The sequence below is a fragment of the Channa argus genome, chromosome 1 (assembly GCF_033026475.1).
Source record: "Channa argus isolate prfri chromosome 1, Channa argus male v1.0, whole genome shotgun sequence".
NCBI lineage: Eukaryota > Metazoa > Chordata > Actinopteri > Anabantiformes > Channidae > Channa > Channa argus.
In genome coordinates this window covers 51,066,317-51,092,808 of record NC_090197.1, presented here as the reverse complement: position 1 = coordinate 51,092,808, position 26,492 = coordinate 51,066,317, and the positions used below count along the sequence as shown (strand labels likewise).

Below are 26,492 nucleotides of genomic sequence, written 5' to 3'. Positions count from 1 at the left end.
CTCCTACAGCGCCTCCAGCTGGAGCAGAGCAGCAGTGACACCGTTAGTCTTAAAATGCTTGAAAGAAAAAAAAATTTCTCTGTGTACAACTCGCTCTTTCTTCCAGGAAAAGTAACTTACGTTGAGGCGTGGTTGTTGTATCTGGACTAATTTCACCTCTTAAATTGCGTTTCTCCATCTCTATGCACTGCTACTCATTAACACCAGGAACACTATGACAGCTTTCATCTATCAGAAATGTGCTTTCTTCCCTTTTTCTGTGTTTGTTCTTAATTTTTATTTAATAATTATTTTTTGTAATATTTTATACCATTGTAAGTTTTCTTGGTTTTCAGCACAAATCTCAAATGAGTTCATTTTCTCATTTTTTGTTTTTAGTTAGTAGCCCGTAACTTTAGCTTTTATTCCCACTAAGTGTCCGTTTCCGAATAGAATAAAATAAACTGGATGGTTTTCAAATTCTTACAATTAGTTTTTTACAAGCCCAGATAATTAAAGATTTCTGCAGAAACATTATGGGGCACATGTGGAACAATTCTGGACTCAACAGTGTTATCAAAGTTATCGAAATACACTGCTTTTTTTAAAAAAACAAGCATTTTATCAGCAACTTAGTCTGATTAATATGCAGAGAAATGCAAAAAATAAAATAAAATAAAAAGCTCTCTGTGATGCCAGAACAGCATATTATTCATCAATTATAGAAGAACCTCCCCAGATCCAGATCCTCCCACCAAATATTACAGATAGATCTTCATGTACAGCAGTGCTAGAATCATCAATAAGGCCCCAATCCCTCTTAGACTGCTATTTACCCATAGATCTCTCTGAGCTAACTTCAATTATTACCTCATCAAAACCAACAACCTGTCTGCTAGACCCTATTCCAACTAGACTGCTCAAGGAAGCTTTACCCTTAATAGATACGTTCATATTAGATATCATCAATCTATCTTTAGAAACAGACTATGTACCACAGGCCTATAAGGTAGCTGTAATTAAAACCACTACTTAAAAAACCCTGTCTTGACCCAAGTGTTTTAGCCAATTACAGATCAATATCTAATCTCCCATTTATTTCTAAAATAATTGAAAAAGTAGTTGCAAAACAACTATGCGACCAGTTGTACAGGAATAATTTGTATGAAGACTTTCAGTCAGGATTTAGAGTTCATCATAGTACAGAAACAGAACTGGTAAGAGTCACCAACGATCTTCTCATGGCCTCAGATAATGGACTCATCTCTATACTTGTTCTGTTAGATCTTAGTGCTGATCACAACATTTTATTACAGAGACTGGAACATGAAATTGGGATTTAAGGAACTGCACTAGGTTGGTTTAAATCTTATCTATCTGATAGACTTCAATTTGTTCATGTTAATGATGAATCCTCCATGTTCACAAAGGTTAGCTATGGAGTTCTAGAAGGCTCTGTGTTAGGACCAATACTTTTTACTTTATATATGTCTCCTTTACGCAACACTATTAAAAAACTCTCCATACATTTCCATTGCTATGCTGATGATACCCAGCTATATTATGTATCGAACCAGATGAAAAAAATCAAGCTTGAAGGCTACAAGACATCCTGGATCTAAGTCCATCCAAGTCCTGGATGTCCCACAATTTTTTACATATAGTAATGGTATATATTTTTACAGCTTTTGTTTTTGTTAATTTAAACAGTATTACTATATTGTTTGATATACACACTCAGCAAAAACATTAACACTGTGGTTCATTTAAAAAAGCCATGGTTATAAAATTTGGTCAAATTGGAGTTAAAATAAATAACACAAACAATAAGGTCATGAATCCAAACAATACATTTCCCACAGTAATGTAAATGTTATCAGCAATGAAAAGTGACAGTTTTCAAAAATAGGAGAAACAGTGTTTCTATCCTTCTTATGTAGGTGGCAGTAATTTAACATTAAGGAGTTTAGACAAAGACGACGACGAAGAAGAAGACTTCCGGTGCCAAAGGGAAATACTTCCTGTGTAAGTGTACACATGTGGTAAACAAGTAAGCATGGACTTTTCAACTAAGTGGAGCAATTTACCCAAAGGTCCGAGTTTAAAAAATCTGACAGAAGGAGGCTTTGGGGTCCTGAACGAGACTCAACTTGCCGCTGTTCAGGATTTAACTAAAGCTCACATCGACTCGTTTGACCAGGCTGTTACTGACGGACTCAGCCGCGTTGTGCAGGTCAGTGGGACTTCATTAATCTTAAGTTGTTAGAAATTTAAAATAATACTGAATTATACTGAAAGTATGGCTAAATGGCGCCGATTTGAAATGTAAAAACCATTAGGACATGAATTATCTGAAGTTAATGTCAACTGAAGCTACGTTACTTGTTAGCAATTATACATGGAGTAAAGAAAGGCGTGTTTTTTGACTGTTTGGAGTAGTTCAATGTTAACAGTTAACGTGGATCTAGAGAGTGTGTATCGTATTCGTCAAAAGTAATACGTTGCATTCACGCTCATGTTGCTGCTTCCTTTGGCTGGTTGTCTTGCACCAAGGTTCCTGTTCGTTTAGATTGATCAGTTTTGTGTCATCTCTCTCTCTCTCTCTCTCTCTCTCTCTCTCTCTCAGGCCATCCCGCCTTTGGAGTTCACTTTCAAAAATGAGAGGATCAGCCTTTCCTTTGTCGAAGCCACTATCTTCAACCCAGTGGTCGCCAAAGGGAGCATCTGCAGGGAAATGAGGGTGTTTCCAGCAGAATGCCGAGGAAGAAGATGCTCCTACAAAGGAAAGCTTGTGGTAAGACTGACATTAATACACATATTTTCTTCTCTCTTTATAACTTGACTTGTATCTTGGCACATTTAAACTGGCACTTAAGTGTAAGGGGTGAAGTGTGGGGGTGGTCAGTGAAGCAGAATAGTAGATTTAAAGGTCTTTAATTTGGCATCTTTTGTGTCGCATCAGGCAGATATAAGCTGGTCTATCAATGGTGTTCCTAAAGGGATCATCAAACAGTCCCTGGGTCAGGTGCCAATCATGGTAAAGTCCAAGCTATGTAATCTCCATGGCATGTCCCCAAAAGAGCTTGTGGAGCACCATGAAGAAGCAGAGGTACGACGCACATTGGTAACAATTGCAAGTTGAAGTGAATTATTCATATTTATTACAACTCTGTCTTTGATATTTACAGGAAATGGGAGGTTATTTCATAGTGAATGGAATTGAGAAGGTTATCCGAATGCTAATCATGCCGAGGAGGAACTATCCCATTGCCATGTCCAGACCTAAGTGGAAAAGCAGGGGCCAGGGATACACACAGTATGGTAAATACGACCACTAAGATCATTTGCTGTAAAACACAGGAAACATAGCTGTAAATACTAGTCCCAATTATTTTTGATCACCTTTTTCCACTCACAGGTATTTCCATGCGCTGCGTGAAGGAGGAGCACACAGCTGTCAACATGAACTTGCATTATCTGGAAAACGGGACTGTGATGCTGAATTTCATCTACCAGAAAGAGCTGTTCTTTCTCCCATTAGGTTTTGCCCTCAAGGTACCAATTATGTTCATGACATTTTATAAAGGAACAAGGCTGCAGCCTTTGTTATGAAGTGAATAGAAAGATGTTAAAAACAAATACTAGTAATGTCTTGTTCTAGTACTTAAGGCCCCGATACAGATCCAATACCTTTCGTATTAGCTATCAGCTGATACTAATTACAGTCCCATACTTGCATTTATCTTCATTTAATGTTTTTTAAATATGTATTTGTCATGTTGACATTAATCTCATTTGTGAGGATCTACTTGATCTGGAAATCATTGTTACAACCTATGAAGTTTATTAGATTAAATTATTAATCTGATATTCTTGGATTGGGACGTCTCTAATATATGCATCACTCAGCATCTTAAAATATATCTTACAATACAAGTTATAAACTCTTCTATGAACTCTTCTAACTCACTCTCTTCATCGTGTCCATCAGGCTTTGGTGGACTTCACCGACTTCCAGATCTACCAGGAGTTGATCAAGGGTCGCGAAGACAATTCTTTCTATAAGAGTTGTGCATCAGAGATGCTGCGCATGGTCACAGAGGAGGGCTGCCACACTCGCAGCAATGTGCTCAATTACCTTGGAGAACGCTTTAGAATAAAAATGAACCTTCCTGAGTGGTACACAAATAAGCAGTGTGCCGACTTCCTGCTTGAGTAAGTATTTATGATGGATGCTTTTAACTGTCTTTACTGGCGGAACAGAAACAACATGCGGAGTGTTATTTTATGGTACAGTTGGTAAAATGCACTGTTTTCTCTTTTGATCAGTGAGTGCATTTGTATCCACCTGAAGTCAGATGTGGAGAAATTCTACTTGCTGTGTCTGATGACGAGGAAGCTTTTCACGTTTGCTAAGCAGGAGTGCATGGAGGAGAACCCTGACAGCATCATGTGTCAGGAAGTGCTCACTCCTGGTCAGCTCTACCTCATGTTTCTGAAGGCAAGTTTTTGTCTAAGCTGATCATTTGTTCCCTGTTTTGGTTTCTGTTGCTGATCAGAAGAAATTCCATTGCGATTTAAGACCCAGAAATATTAACAGTGGGTAAACCAGACATGATATTGGCATTAAAAGCTAGAAATGTCAGCTCAGCACCATGGAGAGTCACCAGACCCGCACCCCCAGGTTTTAAGGCTTTGACTTTAACAGGCTGTGCATGATACCAGCCAGAGGATCTCTAACTGCTTCCTGAACCTGAACGTTTGTTCAGATACTGCTGTTGCTTCACTCAGAACAGGCGTCTCTGTTAAAGTATTAGTAAAATAAAATCAATAGCCTATTAAAATAAGCTGCAGCAAATTCTGTTTAACACGTAAAAAAAACTATTTTAATCAAACACTCTCCAACTGATAGATAGATACATAGATTAAAAATTGTAAGACTAATGCAATAAACTAATAATATCAAATTAAGCAAATTAGCAGTATTAACAATTGTTTCCCTTGTTATTCAGGATTTTAAACAACAGCAGCTTTTAGTCATATTTACCATATTCTGGGCAGTTTTTATTTATTTATTTATTTATTTATTTATTTAAAGATGAAACCTTAGTATTTCACCATGCATAAGCATTGATAAGCACTTCATGCCACATAATGTGCTCTGCGGTGCACAGACTTTCCACTTAGGAGGCCATGCGCTGGTTCGACAATCAAGCAGTAGCAGATCTCAAAATAAGTTATTCTGAGATTTAAAGATCTGTTTTTAACCTGTGGAGTAGACCTGTGAGTGAGACATGTCCTCCAGTCCCCCGTGGTGATTATGTGCTTGGAGACATCTGATCTTCATCTCACCTAATCTAAAATGTCTCTAAAGGAGAGAATGACTGCCTGGTTGGTGTCTGTGAAGCTGTCCTTTGACAAAAAAGGCAGCAGACTGAGTGGAGGATGGAGCGCTGAAAACATAATGAAGATCTTCAACATGGGCTCTGATGTGACGAAACCTTTTGAATATCTGCTGGCGACGGGGAACCTGAACTCCAGGACAGGTACGGCCCCACGAGCCAAGCGTGTGCTCTCCTTTGGGTATACGAAATGTCTTCATTTACTCCATAAATGTCATTTCTCCGTCCCCAGGTCTTGGCATGCTGCAGAACACTGGCCTGTGTGTTGTAGCTGACAAGCTCAACTTCATCCGCTACCTGTCCCACTTCCGCTGTGTGCACAGAGGAGCAGCCTTCGCTAAGATGAGGACCACTTCTGTTCGTAAGCTGCTGCCTGAGTCCTGGGGCTTCCTGTGTCCTGTCCACACACCAGATGGAGAACCCTGTGGTCTCATGAACCACATGACGGCCAGTTGTGAAATCGTGGCCCCAACCTTGCTCACTACGTCCCTTCCCACGCTGCTCTGTTCTCTAGGTGAGTACTCACTTAAGACAGCAGTTGAGCAAAAAAAAATTAGCAGGCTGATTTGTGTTTTACAAAGTATTTTATGTCTCTTGTGCCTAAGGTGTTACTCCAGTAGATGGAACTCCTGGTCAGGCCTTTTCAGACTGCTACCATGTGGTGCTTGATGGGGCTGTCATAGGCTGGGTGGAGGCAGAATTAGCTCCAGTTGTGGTTGACTCACTCCGCAGGTTTAAGGTTTTACACCCATTCTATTAAAACATGACACGTCTGTACTGTGCTTCTTTGCAGACAACTGACATTTGAACCATATTCCTTCAGGTGCTGAGAGAGAAGAGGATCCCTCCCTGGACTGAGATTGTTCTGGTTCCCAAAACAGGAAAGGCCAGCTTGTATCCAGGCCTGTTTCTCTTTACAACACCCTGTCGGATGGTGCGGCCCGTACGCAACTTGACTCTTGGGAAACAAGAGTTAATTGGCACCTTTGAACAAGTATGTGTATACTACGAAAACTATGGTAGTTAGTTATCTTACCAGTTACTCGTACATTAAAATGTTAACCAGATCACATTGTTGACATATGAATATGCTTCTATAGTTGTGTTGAATTTGTTGTTCTGGCAAAGTATCTGCAGGTTTGTTGCCAGGTTTAGACAGTGTAAACAAGGTAATATGTTAAATTTAAACCGTGTTGGACCAATAAGTTGATCCATGGTGGATTTGCCATTTTTGCCCAAGTGATCTGCTGAAAGGTGATGACATCAAACAGTAATACAGAGTATAAAGTCACTGTATCTTTAATCTTGCTACAGCTTTTCATAAATGTGGGCATCTTGGAGGATGAGATTGAGCCTGGAGTGACCACACATCAGGAGCTTTTCCCTCACAGTATGCTTAGTGTGGTGGCTAATTTCATCCCCTACTCCGATCACAACCAGAGTCCTAGGAACATGTACCAGTGTCAGATGGGTAAGTCTGAGACCACCATTACAGGTCTATGCAGGCTTACATTCAGATATTTCTGTCCTTTTGTTGATTTGCTCCATTTCGAACATTTAGAGACAAAACGTATTCTCTGTGTAGGTAAGCAGACGATGGGTTTCCCCTTGCACTCATTCACTGACCGCTCGGATAACAAGCTCTACCGGCTCCAGACCCCACAGAGCCCGCTGGTTCGGCCGTATATGTACGACCACTACAACCTGGACAACTACCCCAGTGGCACTAACGCCATTGTGGCTGTCATATCCTACACCGGCTATGACATGGAAGATGCAATGGTAAGAAAAAACGGGATAATTATTGTAATTTTTACTACTAATTGAATAGTTATTAAACACACACAGCTAAATTACGAGTGACTGTTTAAAGTCAGTAGCCACATTTTGATTAGATTGTGAACAAGTCCTCGTGGGAGAGAGGCTTCGCCCATGGAAGTATCTACAAGACTGAGCTGGTGGACCTGGCTGACAGGGTGAAAGGTGAAGACGGCGTGGTGTTTGGGACCAAGCCAGGTGACCCTAAGGTTCATGAGAAACTGGACGCAGATGGACTACCTTACATTGGCTCAACGCTTCAGTATGGAGACCCTTTCTACAGCTACATCAACCTCAACACTGGCCAGACCTTTGTCAACTACTACAAGTCAGTGTTTACATTTATGTGGTGGTGTTTTTTTTTCTTTAAAGCACTAAAGAAATGAAATTAATCAAATCAATTAAATGACATTTTGCAATTTTCAGTTATTTACTGCTTAATTTTTGTATTTTCCTTTTAGGAGCCAAGAGTCTTGTGTTATTGACAATATCAAGATTTGCAGTAATGACACTGGCTCGGGCCGCTTTAAACGCGTGTGCATCACCATACGAGTGCCGCGAAACCCCACCATTGGTGACAAGTTTGCCAGCCGCCATGGCCAGAAGGGGATCCTGAGTCGCCTGTGGCCAGCAGAGGACATGCCCTTCACAGAAAGCGGCATGACCCCTGACATTCTCTTCAACCCCCACGGCTTCCCCTCACGCATGACCATAGGGATGTTGATTGAGAGCATGGCTGGAAAATCCGGAGCCCTGCATGGCCTCAGCCACGACGCCACGCCCTTCACTTTCTCCGAGGAGAACTCTGCGCTCGAGTATTTTGGAGAAATGCTTCGAGCTGGTGGCTACAACTACTACGGCACAGAGCGGCTGTACAGCGGCTTGAGCGGGCTGGAGCTGGAGGCCGACATTTTTATTGGAGTTGTCTACTACCAGCGCCTACGGCACATGGTTTCCGACAAGTTTCAGGTGAGGACCACAGGAGCACGAGACAAAGTGACCAACCAGCCTGTGGGAGGGAGGAACATCCAGGGAGGCATCCGGTTTGGGGAGATGGAGCGAGACGCCCTGCTGGCGCATGGCTCTTCCTTCCTCCTACACGATCGCCTGTTCAACTGCTCGGACAGATCAGTGGCTCAGGTGTGTGTTGACTGTGGGAGCCTGCTTTCCCCCCTGCTAGAGAAACCCCCACCCTACTGGTCGGCCATGCGCCACCGGAAGACTGTTTGCACCCTTTGTGGCAAAAGTGACTCTATTGACTCTGTGTCTGTCCCTTATGTCTTTCGCTATTTTGTAGCTGAGCTTGCAGCAATGAACATCAAAGTCAAATTAGATGTTAAGTGATTTTTGCAGGAGGATATAGGACTCAAATATTCCAGGCTACGGATGAAAATAAAGTGTAATTTGTTCAAATTGATCTTGGAAAATCTGCTAGAATTAACCATGCTACAGAAAAATAACTGTGTCAAAAAATTATTTATTAGACAAATGATCAAGTAGCAGCATATTATGGAATGAACGTTGACAATTATAGAGGAGTGAAAGTACAGTCATTCTGGTTTTACATAAAGATTGTGTGTTAATGCCACTGTGTTTGCTGAGGTTGATCCTTTTGATTTGTGTTGGAAGAAATATAGCAATTCCATTATAATGAAAAATCCTGTTTGTAAATACCAAGGAAATTACTTTAGTGTTACTGTGTCATCAACATTTTCACTACCTGCAAGTACAGTACATCTTTTTTAAATATAGTTTGAAATCATGAAAGATCTCATTTCTCACGAGAGTAAAATCTTATTCCTTCATAAGATTTTATTATTATATAATTATAGAATTGAAATTCTATATTTTATGTTTTTTTAAAACCCCTTGCTTTATTCATAATTAACTCAAAGGTCGGTTTGTTGTAAGAGAGTCGAGTTTATATCATGATAGTGATACAGTGTCTGAAAATAACCATAAATGCAAATTTCTACAATTTAAGGTTTAAACGTTTCTGTTTAGTTTCCCTTTATTCCAGTTGAGCCAGAACATCTGGCAGGTCCAGCGCAGTAGGAACAGTGTAGTCTGGTTTCACTGAATCATCTGGTACAGCACAACCTGCACTGTTGATCCAAACTGTGGCCCGTACTCCAGCATTAAAGCCCCCCTGAATGTCAGTGTCTAGAGAGTCTCCTACCATAACACAGTTCTGCGCCTCCACCTCCAGCAACTTAAAACACAGTGTAAAGATGGAGAGGAATGGTTTCTGCTCTGCGTGTTCTCCCCCAATCACTATGGCATCGAAGAACCCCCCACATCCGCTTGCCTCCACTTTCTCCCTTTGGGTCAGAGTTTCTCCGTTAGTCAGCAGCAGCAGTTTGTATCTGCGTCGCAGCTGTTTCAGGAGGTTGCATATTTCAGGGGAGAGACTGAGCTCCGCCAGCCGACTGCTTTTCCACAGGTAGTAGCACTGAGCTGCCAGTGAAGGGCTGGAACTTGTGCCCACGGTCTCCTGCAGGCTCTCCACCCAGTGACCCACACGAACATCGTCTATAGTTCTTCCTGCTGAGGGGTCAAAGTGTTCATGGAAAAGCTTCTGCTTGAACTTGTCACAAATGCTGCAAATGGTGCAGTCATCAAGGCCCAGTGTGGTATTCAAAAGTTCACTAGTCTGTAGGATTAGAAGGATCAGAAAATTAAAGAAAAAATCAACAAGAGGTCACTGTTGAGCTACATAAGCACCATTAAAGATAATTACTTTGGCAGGTGTGGAGTTTAGCACAGTGTGTAAACATTTACCATCAATGTGACACTTTGAAAATGACTTGGCGTATTTTATTAAGGAATGAAACTGCTCACATCTCTGCTGGCATCTTTTGCAAGAACAATGCAAATACGGAAATGAACCAAAAAATAACCAGATGTTACGCTGGTTGGTCGGTTTTATGAGCAATCCAGGTAAAAACGCGGTTGGTGAACATCTGGCCGCATATGACCGTTTTCAGAGCCCTGACTTTGGTCACGTGAGTAAAAACTAGAACTGTATAAAGTCCATTAACGTTACAGCAACGTTAGTACCTTCACTAACACTTTGAACTAAACACACTACGTGACATTATTGCACGGTTGAAGAGAAATCACCGGCATTTAGTCCGAGACCCTTTAATGAACCAATTCATTAGGAACATGGACGTTAGCTGTGGACGCCACGTGGGGAATATTCGGATTTTATCACCTTTTGTATCGCCACTCCACCCGCCCGACTTGTTTCAATGAGCGTATTGTCCAAATCAAATATGATTGCCTTCACAGGTTTGCGCTCCATTGCCCTGCTCCTCCACGTTTACACCATATTCCTAGTCGGTTAATTGCGGAAGTTCTGCCGGGGAAACTGCATGCTGGGAATTGTAGTTCTGAAAAAAAAAAAAACAATTAGGTAATGGCGACGTTTATCCGGTAGAGGGCGGTAGTAACTAACATATGAAACTTTGCCAGCAGGTCATGAGATTCCCAGCACTGATTTCACCTGTTACACTTAAAATAAACCTGCGTCTGACATTTAAGGGAAATGTGCGTTTTGTTGATATTAATAAAATATTATAAAGACTATTTAAGGAAATATAAAAGTATTATATAAATAAATAAAGCGATGAAATCTTCTTAGGAATTTTAATGTAAGCTAATTCGTTTTTTTTGCGCAGAAATGTTCCAATGGAGTACATGGCTATATTTGGCTTTATTATTAGACACACACACACACACACACACACACACACACACACACACACATGCAGTGATCCAGTGCTTCCTGTTCTATTATGGAGAAGTTTTCCAGGAAATAGGAGGAAAGAATCAGTGTCATTGGTTGTCTAATTAAATGCCTTACGTGACACTTTGCTGTGGATGTTGCCAATTCAAACCCACACACACACACACACACAAAATCAAAACAAACCCAAATCTTATGCAACCTGTCCTTTAAGGTTCTCTGTCATCTGGCTGTGAGCCAGTGGTTCACACCAGCAGTGCACAGGCCTGAACCAAATCCAGTTGAAAAGACAAAAAACCTTTCTCACATTACCCCAGTTACCTAATTATTTTAATCACCCGGGGCAAAAAAAAATGTCAGTGATAAACTGTAAATCCAGAAATGGTGTGAGATGCCTAACCTGCTATTATGTCTCAGAACAAACACCTGCCGCTTGCATGCAAAGGAGGAATACGCTGGTTTAAATGACAGACGTGCAGCAAATGAACTCAGAACCCTTTTTTATCACCCTTAACCTTAAAAGGAAAGAGAAACATAAACAGTGGCATAAAGAGTGAGCACACAAGTGTAAAGTTTGGAAATCCCCCTCTGATGTGGAGGGAAAAAAGAAGTAAATAACTTCCCCAACAGTGAGTGTGTAACCTTTCCAATTAAGTTCAGGCATCTGAAGGACCAGTGGGGCCTGGTGTCTTTGCACGACACAGTTCCTCTTTTATCTGTGTGGGTGGCCGTGGTTGCACACATTCACACGCTATCTCTCAGCTGGACACAAATCCCCCTTCAAAGTCTGATTATCCAGGGTGCCACTCCAGCAAACACCTTATATCTTCATTGCAGGGAAGTAACACTTCCTTATTTGATCGGCCTTATTTTTCCATTAGTTAAAAGACTTTACACACCTATTATGTTCTTGTAACCCTTCGTTGACTCTTTGTATTTGGGCTGTTCATGTGGACCAGCCACGAGTGCCTGTGTTTTGTACACACAGATGCCTAATCTGACCATGTTGAGGCATTAATTCCACAGGACTTCTAATGTTGTCCTCTGGTATCTGGAACCAAAACAGCAGCAGCATATTCTCCAAGTTGCCAGGTGGGGCCAACATGGATCAGACATGTTTTTCCAGCACATCCCATAGATGCATCGAAATTACCCAGATCGGATTAAGATCTGAGGTATTTGGAGGCCAAGACAACACCTTAAAATATTTGTCATGCTACTTAAACCATTCCTGAACCATTTTCCACGGTGGAAGGGTGCATTATCCTGCTGAAAGAGGCACCGCAAATACTGTTGCCATGAATGGGCATCAGTGTTTGTTGCAACAATGTTGTTGGTAGGCAACAATGTTTAATCAGGCGGCATTTCAAAGTTACATGCACATGAAAGCCAGGATTTAAGGTTTCTCAGCAGAACACTGCCCAGTGCATCACACTGCCTCTGCCAGCGTAGATCCTGCAGCCACCTGTTTCCCAGGTAATAAAAAAAAAAAAACAGACTTGCACCTTTTTGTCCACTTAATGCAAAAGAGGAAGCTTCAAAATGAATCAGACCAGGTCCCCCTCTTCCATGCCTCCAGTTCTTTTATGCCATTTATAGCTTCCTTCGTTGGTGCACAGGGGTCAGCATTGTGACCGCTGCAGCCCCATACACAGCAAGCTGTGGGGCAGATGAGCTTCCCATGATCGTTTCACGATCATGTTTCACGAGTTCAGTGGTTGTGCTTCCTTGGACCCCTTTTCGTAGGAAGGCGTCCAGTTCACACGCACTCACACAATGATGGAGAAGCAGATACGCAGCTGGCCAACACTCACTGGGAGCAAGTAATTTGGGGTTCACTCAAGGGCACTTCGACATGCGTCGGGAGGAGCCGGGAATCAAACCAGCAACCTCCTGCAACACAGTCGCCCACGTGAGATAGATGATATTCAGCCCAGTCTCACGCACACACACAGACACACAGATGTGAGATTTTATCGAGGCCAGGGGAATGTAGGAACTTCAGTAGAGAAAGCCAGTGTGCTAAATGGCACTTGTCAAAGTAACACGGAGAGTCTAGAAACCTGCACGTACACACAAACAAAACAACATGATATGGGGCAGGACGGTGCCTCTCCAGACTGTTATGCAATAATCTCTGTGATCAAGTGGCGATAGGCTTTTCTGCTAAGCTCGTGCAATTTAGGAACATCGGTAACACGTCAGATCATTTGCCTTTTTTCATTCGGTCCAGCCAAATCTCTTTTCTCAGTGGGTCTTGTGGACGTGTATTGTGCATCATTAGATGTGTATGTATGCTGTGTTTTCCCAGAGTTGGCTGGCAGGCTGCCACTGTGTGCTGATGCACCTGCGTTTTTCTGAGCGGCCACTGAACCAGTGCAGCCTCATGTAGGGCGAGAGCCAGGACCGAGGAGCCGCAACCAGTCCCTGCTGCCACAGGGCAAAATCCAGAACGGGACAAAACTCTGTTCCTAAAGCCACATTCCATTACTTGTGTTAAGATAGTAGAAAAAAAGCTGCTAGTCTTCTACACGGCTGAATTACCACATGGAATCTAACATATAAACATAGACAGCGAATACAATAAATGAAATATAAAGTTAAAATCCGAGTATCTGATCTCATTGGGAGCAGTTATAAAGGTTGATGGCCACAGGAAGGAATGATTTCCTGTGGTGCTCTGTATTGCACGTTGGTAATATGAGTCTTGGATGGGAACCGTTCTCCGTTGTCCCTTGTAGCTTGGACAGCATCTCTCTGCTTGACACTGCTGATAAAGTGTCCAGCTCCATCCCCACAATGTCACTGCCCCTTCTCATTGGTTTGTTGAGGCTGTTGGTGTCTGCAGCTCTCAGTCCACTGCTCCAACACACAACAGCAGACAGAATCACACTCTCCTCCACAGACTCATAAAACATTCTCAGCATTGTTCGACAGATGTTAATGGACCTAAGCCTCCTCAAAAAAATACAGGCAGCTCTAGATCTTTTTGTAGAAGGCTTCCATGTTCTTAAACCCAGTCCAGTTTATTGGCAGTAACACTCCCAGGCATTTATAATCCACCACAACGTCCACACTGTGACCCTGAATAGAAACTGACTACTGCCTTAGCCCTCCTCAGATTCACAAGCAGTTCCTTTGTCTTCACCACATTGGGCTGCAGATGGTTCTGCTCACACCGTGTGACAAAGTTATCCGATGGCAAAGTCATCAAAAAACTTCACAATCCCAATAAAATACACTATTGTTTGTGGTTGTAATGTGACAAAATTTGGAAAATTTCATATTACTTTTTCAAGGCACTATACACATTCTCCACGTGGCATTTTAGTCCATGGCCTTAAAACAACCCTGCAGGGAAACATAAATGTCCTCTGACCATCTCCTCACTGACCCCATGGTCACAGGTAGACTTTTAATTAGAGGCACATAGCAGGAGGTGAGAAACACCAATTAGAGATTAGATCTTTGCAGAGGGAAGCAGGGTTAACAACAGCGTCATCATCACGTAGAACCTCTTTCAACAAAAGACTAGGAAAAATTCGAATTTTTCCATAATTTCCAAAGACAGGAGCTGAACCCACCTGGGATAAAATACAAGCTGACTTGTGGAGAACATTTTTCACTTTCTAACCTTCCAGGCTAGTGGTTAAAATATACAAAATAAAACCTCAATAAAAAGTGAAGCTGTGGCTTTAACATTTTAAAGTTATTGTCATCAAATGACAGCTGTTTTATTAAGGTTAACAGGTAAGGTTAACTCTAGTTTCTTCATGAGATGAACATTTGTGATGCTAATACACACTTGTAATTTGTGGCCATATTGTGTTTAAGTTCTATAAGACCAGCGTGTCACAAAAACTTTACTCTGCTTTTGCTCCTGGTTATGTTTTTACAAGAGATGCATAACGAGCTTAAAGTGATAGAAATTTGTGCTGAAGTTAAAATAAATTACAATGTACGATACTTTTTAAAAGAAAATTATTTTGCCTTAAAAGCACAATTATGTTTTGAGAAGACTTGTAACATCTACAAACCTCAGCACATTCATCAGCATGTCAACGTTTTGTGTGAAGTGTAACTTTTTGCCCTGTTTATATTTGTTGGTTCACTGTGTATTTTCATATCACAACAGAGGACATTGTTGGTGTAAGGACATTTTGCAAACGAGGAGACTCAGCAACACACAGCAGATCTTTTACCGATACATTGGGTTTTGTGCTGACGCTTGAGAAGCCATGAGAACATCAAGAAGCCCTGTGGAGATATGTGCTACAGATTCAGCAGCACACCACCTTATACCAAAGGTGCAATTTTCATGCTGGATGGGAACCAGGTGAGACAGACAGAGACAGACTGATGACTGATGACTTGCATTGTGCAGAGGCTTTGAAGCTTCTCTCTGAAACACGCAACGAAAACCACAACACAGACATAATAAGCTGTTTCAAATCTCGTAATACTATAGACTGTATAAAATCTCCTATCAAACCATATGTCAGGTTTTTGAAGTCCAAGAAAACTGATATACAAAGCAAAATGCTCACTTTAAGGAAGGATCTCTGGTCTTGTTTTTATTAGTACGATGATTAATAAATAATACTAATAATAAAGATAATAAAGGCCAAGTCATAACACATGTTGGATTAAGGCTGTAAAAAACTTGCATATTTGGCATAAGACACAATTTTACTTGCCAAAGAAGCCTTTATCCGAAATTTGAAAGCGATCCTCAGCTCCTACTTCCCTGTGTGATTTTGAAACTCTGACATCATGGTTTTGAACACGGCATTTGCCCTGGAAAAACCCCTGGGGACATTTAGAAAGTTGAGATGTTTCTAATTCAGTTGACAGCATCAAGTGTCAGAGGATTAGTCATTAAGAGTTTGAAGGTGAACATAAAAGGTGTCAATAAATCCTCTTGATTATTGTTATTTCCTTAAAAAATGTAATTTCCTGATCATGTGCTGGAAACAACTGTGTAATTTGGTATCGATTATAATAAACATAGACTTTTCTGAAGACTGTTCTTTACATCAGAGGATGATTTGAAAATAACTGCTCTGTTTAAACCTCATCAAGAATGTATTTATTCTATGCATCGTGTCAGTCACTCTGTTGGATGGTGGATTTAGCACAAACATTGCTGATGAACATAATGTAATGACATGACATAATAAAGCCTCAAAGGATGGAAAAACACGTGTAGCAGTGCTTGATTATTATATCTATTAAACTATGTCCCTCGTAGGTTTGCACGGCTGCATATATCCTGTTCGACAGAAATGCATTTACAGTTTCTGTTTGACTTTAATTAGCATTGCACCGTCTTTATTTACAGGAAATGTCTCACTAATTTACTCCTATTGGTCATTATTAAGATATTAGCTATAGCTGCAATACGCTGATACTGAGAAAATAAATCCAATCAAGTCCCTTTGCTTTGCAGCACCGGGCTGGATCATGATGTGTGATGCTGAAATGTGGACAGTGCGAAGAACAGATGGTGCATGGCTGCTTGACTTTGACTGCTCCATGAGCTTTACGCTTTCCACTTGAAGGATTTATTTTCCTTCACCAGGGACGAGTGCGGATGACATGACATGCCCAATGTGAAATTAAGACGTTTGGAAGAGGCTTCCAGATGGCGTTAAAGTGGCGAAGACACGAATCCATCTGCATTCTTCACGTCATTCCTCCGTCTCCTTGTGTGTGGAATCTCTGTGAGATCATCCAGTTGTCACGTCCATCATATGACTTTGGCGTAAGAGTCAAAAGGAGTAAATGGTAAGAAAATGTACTTCGGAACAGACGTTTAAAGAAAATACAGAGAAATACTTTGTACCTTCTTTCTGTATTAATCAGACAAGGCAACATGAAAGTACGCTGCTTTTCAACCAGTCAGATCATCTTTATACCTGTTGCTGTTATGCTGTTATGAGCAACATAAAATCACATATGTTTGGAGGAATAGCTGGTGGTGCAGACATAGAGTAGTAGCCATATTGATATTTAGTAAACGGCTCAGTTGAATATTTTCATGTTGCCAAATCCATGTGACATATATGATACATCCCACTCATGAAACGCATAGACCTCAAATGCTGGTTTGGTCTAACAACAAGCACGTACAGATGCTGTAGCACAGACATGTTTGGACACAAAGACACATCCACAATCACCCTGTGCTAAATATGTCACTCTCATATAACACTGCATCTCTTGCATAAACAAATGTCTCCGAAACAGCATTTAATGACGGCTGCTTGTTTAAAACAAACTGAAGTAAGTTGCAAAATTGCTTCGTACAAATTCTCATGTTGCTAAAGTTTCTGGCTTCATTATTAACAAATGACATCGTGTTTCTCTGGTATCCTTCCCCTCAGGGAGCTGGAAAGATCGCAAAGATGTCTTCTTTTATGACTATATGGCTTATGGCATTACATAATTAGCTCAAGTGGATTTGTTTCCACAACAATGGAGGGAAGCTTGCTCCAGACTCTACAAGTCATTTCCCATTAAAACACTACAAACACTCCATATCACTGAGCAACATATTAACGGCTCCAATGGTAGAAATACAGAACACAAAGCAAAAACCAACAAACAATTTACATTTTAAAGATAATCTGACATCTAATAACTGTGTAAATATTCAAAGAAGTGGCTGTGAATTACAGGCTAGACTGAACCTCCCACAGGGTTTTCCTCTAAAGCAGGATACCTGGTGCTGATAAAGGCTGATAAAGGTTGGGGACAGATGGTCCCAAGTGAGTCTGATAGCTGGACCCTTTTATAAATCTCAATTGAAATCTAAGAGGAACAGGACATGTAACCTGGCTCGCCGAGGATGAAGGGAACCCTTTGTTTTCAGCATGGCACAAAAAGGAGGCCTCTGTCTGTCATCCAGCAACCTTCTCATCAGTAACATGTGTTATGAGGACAGGTAAACCTCTACCTGTGCCTCTGTTTTCTGCAGTGCTTATCTACTGTTGTATGGCTGAGACAATAAACAGCTCTGCTATGGCTCACTAAGTTTGCAGATCATAATATGATAATAATAATAATGTCCTGCTGTTCGTAAGAGATGCAGCAATACTGATAGGAAGTCAGAAAGTGGTGGGAAAAAGGAGAAACTTAAAATAAATCGATTGATCGAGTAATGTAAAAAAGGCTTCTGGGTGAAAAAAAGGTGTTTTAAAATGAGTAGATTGTGTTTTATAGCTGAATTTGTCAATGTTAGTGTGTAAATAGTGGATCAAATAAATGTAATATGAAAGTGTTACTCATTGTGATGAACCCACAGATAATTATTATCTGATTCTTCTGTTCCCTTCAGCCTCTTTCAGCTCATGGTTTTGGTTTCGCATCTGCAAGTTTACTGTTTGGCTCATATCCCCACTTCCATTAAACTTTTTGGCAGTTGTTTGCAAAAATAAAGACAAAAGACAAAGCTACTGTAAACTGGCTGGTGAAGTAAATCTCATAATAACATTTGAAGAGATCAGACCTGAGCTAAAAACTGAATCAATACTATATTTATTTGTTTGCTCTGTTAGGCACCAAATTCCAAACTTTTCAAAGCAATTAAATATACACAAAAATCACACGTGACATTTCTAAATGCCTTTTACACATTACAAATATAATCTCTGGAATGTTTCATGACTCAAAAATTGCATGCTGACAACTCAATGTAAGTTACTCAGCCACAGCAAATGGATTTGAACTAATTATTTTAAGTCCAAGGACCTTGTCAGAGAAATTTAAAAAAAAAACTAACGATGACAAGTAATACTAAAAAGTATTAATCCTATATTGTTTAGGCTTAAAAGTATAACATATAAAAACAAATTTGTCTGAGCAGAAGATTCCTTTAACATAAAAAAAAATAAAAAACTTGGACTTGGCATTTGCCTCTGGTCATGTCGAGACAAGCTGAGTGAATCAGGCAATCAGGAGGCAATGTTTTTCAGTGGGTGTGGTCCAAGTGAAAACTAATGTATTTAAGTTAGCTTGAATCAAAGATGTTAGTAAAGCCAACGCTCTTATTGTGTGACTTAATTTTATCCTATTATGAAAGACACTGGAACATAAATAGATGAAGTGAACTGGTACAGAAAATAATGACTATCAGCCGTCATCAATATTAGTAATACTCCTGACTCTGTGGCTGTAAATGGCGTCACCTAAGGGAACACAAAGTACATGTTTAAAAATGATTATGACTTAGATTATTTTCCGTGACTAAGGGATAGTGAGTAAGCTGGTATCCGGTATTGGGATACTGGTATTTGGCGACAATTGTAAGAGCTTTTATAAGCTGCTGTGATGATGGTTGCATTCCTGGAATGATGTTAGTGACTCAAAGTTGCTCACAGGGCAAACAACATGCTTAAGATGCTGTGTAATTGTTGGGTCTTCTTGCCTAATCGTAGAAGCTGATTATCTTTCACATGACATGTCAGTTTGCTATACTGCAAATTTAGAAAACAATAGTTATATAGTATGTAGTAAATGTAAAGATGTGGGTTGATTCTTACATGTTGAATGAATGAAAATGTTGCATCAGGCTACATATGATTTGAAAATGTAAGGAGAATGCAACGAGTTGCAAATAATTTTAAACCTACGATGTTTGACTGAAAATATGTATGAGACAAGACTGAAAAAGTTGTGCGATGCTAAATTAAATTAAATTAAATTAAGTTAAATTAGCTTAAATTGAATCAAATTCAATTCAATTCGATTCAATTCAATTCAATTCAATTAAAAAAACTTAAAACACCTTGTTGAATATCTTACAACTGGCAACAGGTCAGTATCATGACTTTGAATAGAAAAAGCAACGCATGCTTTTTGACGTAAGAATGTAGCAAAGTTTATCACTGTAAAATATGATGGTCCACACCTATAATTAAAATTCATTCATTAAAACTTCAATGCAGCACTGCATTAAAACCAGAAATGATTCTATGATTCTGCAGTAACAGCTTCTCTCTGCATGCACAAATCTCTATCAAGTTAAATCCCTATCATGCAAACAAACAGCAACAACACTGCTGCCTTCTCTGGGTCCAAGCTCATCTAAATAGCAGGAATAGTTCAGGATCTTTGAAGAAGGTTCACAGGTTCGACTCCCAACCCACCAGGTGTGGCCCTGCCCAGCCACCAAGGGCAACCGTGGTGCCGGTCCCAAGCCCAGATAGAAAAGGGAGGGTTGTGGCAGGACGTGGATCTGGCGTAAAAACACCTGCCAAATCAACGTGCGGAACACATGTCGCTATGGCAACCCCCCTGAAGGGACAGGACGAAAGCCGCTGATCTCGATCCACGCTAACACAATGCCAAAGCCCTTTCTAGTGCATGTATCACTACAGCATGGCTCCACAGTAAAAGAGTCTTTTAAGTGGGTGCTAAACTTCCCTACCAGCAGGACGGACCTGTCACCCACTGACAACATGTGGCACATCATGCAGTGAAAAGTACAACACAAGAGGTTTCGAATTGTTGAGCAGTGGAAATCCAAGATCAGGCAAAACTGGAAAAGGTTTCGCTTTCAAAATGAACATATTTATTTCCCCAGTTTCTCAATGCTGATGGAGTTTTGTCTAAAGAAACGGTCTTGCAACATACAGTAGTGGTTAACATGCTCCTGTCTAGACTTTTTTGAGACATGTTGCTACCAACAGATGATCAGATATCTTTCAAAAACTACCAGTTTTTTTCAGTTCTAAAATTTAATGTGTGGTCTTTGTTCAAAATAGACATTTACGGTAAATTAATTTGCATTTATTGGCGTCTTTTAATTAACACTTTATACAGCCTTCTAATTTTTTCTCCAAATGGACTTTGTATGTTTATCAAATTCGCTAATGTTTCTTTGGCACTTTAGACTTAATAAACCTTTACCTTTCTTGGATTAGCTGTATCTCTATTTGTATCAGAGTTCAGCAAATTTAGAGAACAGGAAAAAAAAGCACAAGGTTAGAAATAGTTTTTTTTTTCATTCCCCTAAATCCAACACCGGGAAACTATAAATGCTTTGCTAAAGTGAGACAGACAAAATGGCACCACACACTTGATTTCTGTACCTGGCCTGACAGTTTTTTTCCAACCAAACATCAGTGGAAAAAAAACCCACTGCCAACTGAGCAGACACAATAGCAACCGCAAGTGAACAGATCAGCTTTAAAAATAGATTGTAGCAAGATCACATCGCAGATAGACGATGACATTTTTAGGAAATATGTCAACTGGTGCATGTTGAATGACATACTCAGTACCACAACACTGCAATAAGTATTACTTTATTACCATTACCCGGGGGGGGGAGGGGTCTTCTGGCTCTTTCACAGCAGGTTCCAGTTGAGGTACATTGCTTTATTTTCCAGTGTGGGAAAGAGACGTGTTTAATGCCCCTAAATGCCTGGAAAACAAATTGCTAATTGAAGGGACAATCACATCATATTAAATCCACCTCCACTGGGACGTCTTTAATAAAATAACACGCATATAAAACATATTTCCATCACTGTCCTATCAGATGATTCATTGCCTGTTTTATTCCCCCTTTGACCCTAAGTGTTGCACGTTTTCCTATAATTTAGTTAAATTTAACCTGCAGTGGTGGAGGAAGCGATGGTGACATCAATTAGTAGCAAGCAAACATGCGAAAACAAAGGTTTGTTACTAAGCTCCGTGGAAAGTGTTGGATTCAACACACACATGTCCACACTAAGGACGACACGCAGGGCTTGTACGGCACAATGGGAAGCTGTCGGTGCCGCCATCAGCAGCTCGGTAATTACAGAACACTTATTTCAGTTGTACTGCAGGAGGAGGCTCGAGTGTCACTGGGAAGAGATTAGCACAAATCTCAGCATTTCATAGGGAAATGAGGCTGGATCATAGGTGACAGTGACGTAGATTCGGCAGAGAAATGACAAAGGTCAGCGGATTTTTCCCCAGGAGAACTAGTCAGCTGGTGCTGTCGTTTATAACCTGCAGCTTTTGAAGTTGCTAAATTTAGGATTTTTTGGTACAAACACAATAAATGACATGACGACCATTATTATGTCAACACAGCAACACTTTATATTTTAATCATATTCCACAGCTTTGCACCTTGTAATGCTTTCAATTCTTTCTTCCTTTCAAGAAACCAAGTTTCTGGCACTAATCTACAGGTAGTTTTCGCCTTTTGCTTCTTTAGGATTTGGCTCATTTTCTGTTAGAACATCTGCTTTGTGAAATTTCATAAACACACATACATTTTTGTACTTTTAGATTTTTCTCACCACACATCCTTTAACTAAGTAATATTTTGAAATCCAGACTTGTACTTGTAACTACTAATTTTTAAAACCATGGCTAATTTGCCATAATTATGCTCCTGCTCTAACCTGAATCACACCAAAGCGTAAATTTCACTTTGTATAAACCTAAGACGCATCTTTCAGCAAATTCATTCAGTTTCACTTTACAATTTGCATCTAAGTTGTTGTATTTGTGCACAGACTGATAGCAGAAGGCTGCTGTGTGAGAAGCTAGTCAGACATTCAGGAGCAACTTAATTAAGTCAGAAAAACCTCAGTCTGATTCAGCTTTTTGCCATCAAACAGACAAAAGACAGGATGTGTTTTTAATGTGTACTTTTAAAGGCAACACTGATTTCTTCAGCCATTTCTGTGCCTGTTGATAAGTTATAAAGTTATGAAGACTTAGCAGCGAGAGGAGTGGCTACCAGAAATGTTGCATAACCTTTTCACATTGTACAAATTGTTGCCTCGCTGCCTAATCTGTGCATAATGTTCTTTCAAAGTAAATACAACACAGATCGTGGTATTTACACACTGTTTTATTGAATTTCTATGTGTGGAAACGTATTTATGAGACGTTGCATTGCCTCAGTGCAACATGCTCCCTGACACTGTTTATCTCACTTTTCTGTTGTGTTGTAGCCCCCCCCCCCCCCCACCCCCTTTCCCAGGGGTGACAGCTACACCCCCCCAGCTCTGTTCCACTAAGGCTGATCTTTTAGTCTTTTAGTGGAATCTTGATATACATGCAACCGCAGCATTTATCTGATGCAGCAGACTCTAGAAGCTTTGTCTGAGAGATTCTGCATTAGATATTTCCCTGCGCTGCGAGTCCTCCCCTCCCGCGCCCAAACGTTCCGTGAGAAGACAGTGCAACAGAGAGTTGTTGGAGCAGAGCCACCACCTGTAATGGCTCCGCTGTAACAATAACTCGTCGACAGCTCATCTTACCACTGAACACCCTCATCTGCCCCCATCTACTGAGCAGCTGAGGTCAAGTCCTGCTATTCATAAATGCTACGTGCGGCTATTCATTTTTGAATGATTCAAAAAATAAAATAAAAAAAATCCCCAGACTCTGGTCATAATTTGTCACTTGTGTTTTGAAGGTGTTTCGTGGCTGCAAAGAAAGTTTCCCAGAGGGAATGAATGTGTGTGAATGTGCAAGAATCAGAAGATGACAGAGCATCGCGTGCTTGTGCTACTGCGACCTCGTCCGTCCAGTTTGGTGTGTTCTGATTAGCCTGACACACACTGAAGAAGAATGTAAACTACAAAGAATGTGGATGTAGACACACAGGGCACAACACACAGACTGTAAATGGAAACTGATGAATGAAAACAGCTTTCTCACATACCATTCATAAATCCACATGAATATACACGGATTATGTAAACCGAGCGCTGGGCTGCAGAGAGAAGGGCGACGATATTTTTGCAGTATTATGAATTAATATGACTCAGTCTCTCTATTTAAGCCAGTTACACCTTCCAAGCTCGGTCATGTAAACAGCCCACGCAGACAATGGGCTTAAGGTGCCACAGCACTTTTTTTTTTCAGGAAAGGCTGCAAACTCTCACATGGCAGACGCAATAGTTCAGTTGAGTCTGTGTCCTGTCTGTGGGAGCCAATGCAAACACAGCAAGGAAGCGTATGTTCCTTCAGTATGAAGAAGTTATCTTGGGCTGTCAGTGTACTTCAAAGCCCTGCTGAGACAGAAATAATCCAGAGTGACAGGCCAGTGTCTCACCTCTGTGCCAGAGCAAGCACCAAAGCCATGACAGCACTTCTGGGTTTTTTTTTTTTTTCTAATCTTAAACCCGAGAAACAAAACAACCCTGCTCCATCCTGCTTTGCTAGCACCGTGATAACTGCAGCGCCTGTCGTAGAGGAAGGACAGTCCCCTTTGAAGACCCCTGAAATGATAGACGTTCTCAGTGGATGCACCATGAAAAATCAACTGAGATGAAAAATCTCCTCCCCATCACACGGGGGCGATTAGAGATCCTTCTTTCAACCCGGACAAGATGCAGACACGAAGTCTGACAAAAGAGCCAACGCTAGAATCTAATTAGAGTTCAGTTCAAGTTATTAGAGCATGTCGACTCACCACGTGTTGACAAATCCAAACAGGGCTGAGACCATCACCTATACATTTAACCTCAGTTCTACTGCATGTGTCAGAATTTTAATCTAAACCATTACACACATGCACATAAACAGTAGTTTTTCAGGAGCAGAAACACATTTCTAGTGCCAGGAAACAAAGAATTTAGTTTGTATTAAAAGCTGTGAGAGTGAAGCACAACAGTTATGCTGAGTCTCTGCATGTGGCTCCTTTCACATTTGATGAGTTATCTCATTTTAAGTTCAGTTTTAAAGTTACATTTTTGAATTTCTTCATTTTATATTAATGAAGCCTGCACGTTTCCGAGCATGCAAGTAGTAATGCGACCGTTGCATCACACCACAAATGTTGGTTCGCTGCTCACTCTCCCATGTCCCAGAAATGCTTTTCAGATTTATTGTTGTGCAGCCAGACCTCTGCTGTCACCTCCATCTGCCAACACGCTGTGACATTCTCATCATGTTGTGGCAACATGATGAGAACGTCATGCTCGGGAGATCGGTCGCCACTGTCTCGTAGTCAGTTTGGGGTCTTTTTTGTATGTGTGTATGAGAGCGTTTCCTCACACACCAGGGGATCACGACGCTTTATGGGCTATTTCATTAGCATCGGTTCTTTTGTCCTAGAGGCGCAGAATCACCAGGGTTTTATCACACTGACCGCCGCAGGCATTTTGGGACTAAAGTCAGAAGTGGGCAGATTGGATGATGAAGTTGTCCAGCTTAATGAGTTGCCAGGTTTTACCACTAAATCCCCCTTAAAAACAACATTCGAAATTAATAAATCAGTGTTAATTAATAATGGCTGTTCGTTTGTGTTTGCTTTATTTTTGCTTTGCTCTTTCATGATAGTCGACAAACAAATAAAATAAAACCCGGTGTGTGTGTGTGTCTGCATGTGTGCACGTGTGTGTGTGTGTGTGGGTGTGTGTGTGCATACACACCACAGCGGCTGGTTTTTAGCTCATGACGGTTTCACTGTGTTGTTCTGTCTGTTTTCCTCCACCCTTCCTTCTCTCAATATAGAACCAGATCTACTGGGAGGTTATTTCTTATTTCTGTCAGGGGTTTTGAGTCGTTAGGGAGGAAGAGGGATGTGGGTGGAGAGGAAATAATTTGTTTTCATTGTAAGTTATAGCAACATACAGCACAGTGGGCTATAGGGTAGTTGGCTATAACACAGTGGCTGTTATTTCTCCTTTCTTGTTTTGTATTGTACAAAAAAGCACCAACATTAATCTGTCTGTTCCATTTGTATAGAGGTGTCATTTCTTGAATTATGAAGTTATTTTTATTTAAAGATATTAATTATTCAATAAATGCAGCAAATGGACTTTTTCAAAAAGCTACACACAGTGGTTCAAAGTAAAGATCCAAGCGATACATGTGCTGTATTTTACTTAAAGAGATGAGTAAAAGTTGACTTTCACAAGGGTTTTAAACAAATGCAAATGCAAATCCTGGGGAACCAGGATTTGCAGCCCATAAATCTGCAGTCTGAACAGTCTGAGACTGTGTTTGGGGTTAAATGCACTGGTTCCTGTACCTTAGTCACTGACTGGCCTTGAATTAACAAACACAGTAAAAAAAATGAAGACAAAATAAATTGGTAGCAACAACATTCATTCATGTCTCGATATCTGACATAGCAGCAGGGCCACAGCCAAAAAAACAGTCTCTGTGAAATAATAACCCAAGAATTCACGCACACAGCTGCATCATACCAAAGTGGATTGTAACTAAGTACATTTACTTTGAAAACAGATGATCCACTTATATTCGCCACATATACATTTACAAAAAAGACGAGGGCATCAATGCTATTTTCAAGCTTTCGGTTTTACTTCTAAATCATCTTCAGGAGCAGAGAAACTGACTCAGATAACTCCATTAGCAGGAGTCTGTGAGAGTCCGTGAGGTTGAGCAACAACACAACAAAACAGATAATAACCAGAACAACCAGCTTCAGTTTAACCAATGTTCAAAGGAAAGTTTACATCTGCTCATAGCAAAACCTTCTTTCAGTACCACTACTTGGTCTTGTGGCAGAGAATCTGTGTAATCAAGTGAAAAATGTTTCTAGCTTTGATAAA

At 40.6% G+C, this 26,492-nt stretch overlaps 2 protein-coding genes across 3 annotated transcripts; one reads left to right on the top strand and one right to left on the bottom strand.

The window, feature by feature from the left end:
- Nucleotides 1-1,973: 1,973 nt before the first annotated feature.
- polr1b (RNA polymerase I subunit B) lies at nt 1,974-8,787 on the top strand. Its single transcript, XM_067474645.1, has 15 exons — nt 1,974-2,212; nt 2,606-2,773; nt 2,942-3,088; nt 3,168-3,300; nt 3,398-3,534; nt 3,971-4,194; nt 4,309-4,480; nt 5,354-5,525; nt 5,614-5,895; nt 5,987-6,120; nt 6,205-6,375; nt 6,696-6,852; nt 6,967-7,163; nt 7,277-7,527; nt 7,661-8,787. Exons 1-15 carry the CDS (start codon nt 2,036-2,038, stop codon nt 8,541-8,543), a joined length of 3,405 nt encoding a protein of 1,134 aa, XP_067330746.1. The 5' UTR covers nt 1,974-2,035; the 3' UTR covers nt 8,544-8,787.
- nanp (N-acetylneuraminic acid phosphatase) lies at nt 8,657-10,576 on the bottom strand. 2 transcript variants are annotated; one of them, XM_067474655.1, is made up of 2 exons: nt 10,417-10,576; nt 8,657-9,852 (listed from the first exon to the last, which is right to left on the bottom strand). In XM_067474655.1, exons 1-2 carry the CDS (start codon nt 10,504-10,506, stop codon nt 9,211-9,213), a joined length of 732 nt encoding a protein of 243 aa, XP_067330756.1. In that variant the 5' UTR covers nt 10,507-10,576; the 3' UTR covers nt 8,657-9,210. The 2 variants fall into 2 exon arrangements, with proteins under 2 accessions (XP_067330756.1, XP_067330764.1); XM_067474663.1 differs by lacking the exon at nt 10,417-10,576 and adding an exon at nt 9,981-10,407.
- Between the last annotated feature and the right edge of the window lie 15,916 nt (nt 10,577-26,492).

Bases quoted from the DNA above. Each gene is read 5' to 3' on its own strand.
- polr1b (XM_067474645.1), top strand. From the start codon at position 2,036: ATGGACTTTTCAACTAAGTGGAGCAATTTACCCAAAGGTCCGAGTTTA. The intron at 2,213-2,605 runs GTCAGTGGGACT...TCTCTCTCTCAG, and splicing joins GACTCAGCCGCGTTGTGCAG to GCCATCCCGCCTTTGGAGTT. The intron at 6,853-6,966 runs GTAAGTCTGAGA...TTCTCTGTGTAG, and splicing joins CATGTACCAGTGTCAGATGG to GTAAGCAGACGATGGGTTTC.
- nanp (XM_067474655.1), bottom strand. From the start codon at position 10,506: ATGGAGCGCAAACCTGTGAAGGCAATCATATTTGATTTGGACAATACG. The intron at 9,853-10,416 runs GTGATAAAATCC...CTAATCCTACAG, and splicing joins GTGGAGTGGCGATACAAAAG to ACTAGTGAACTTTTGAATAC.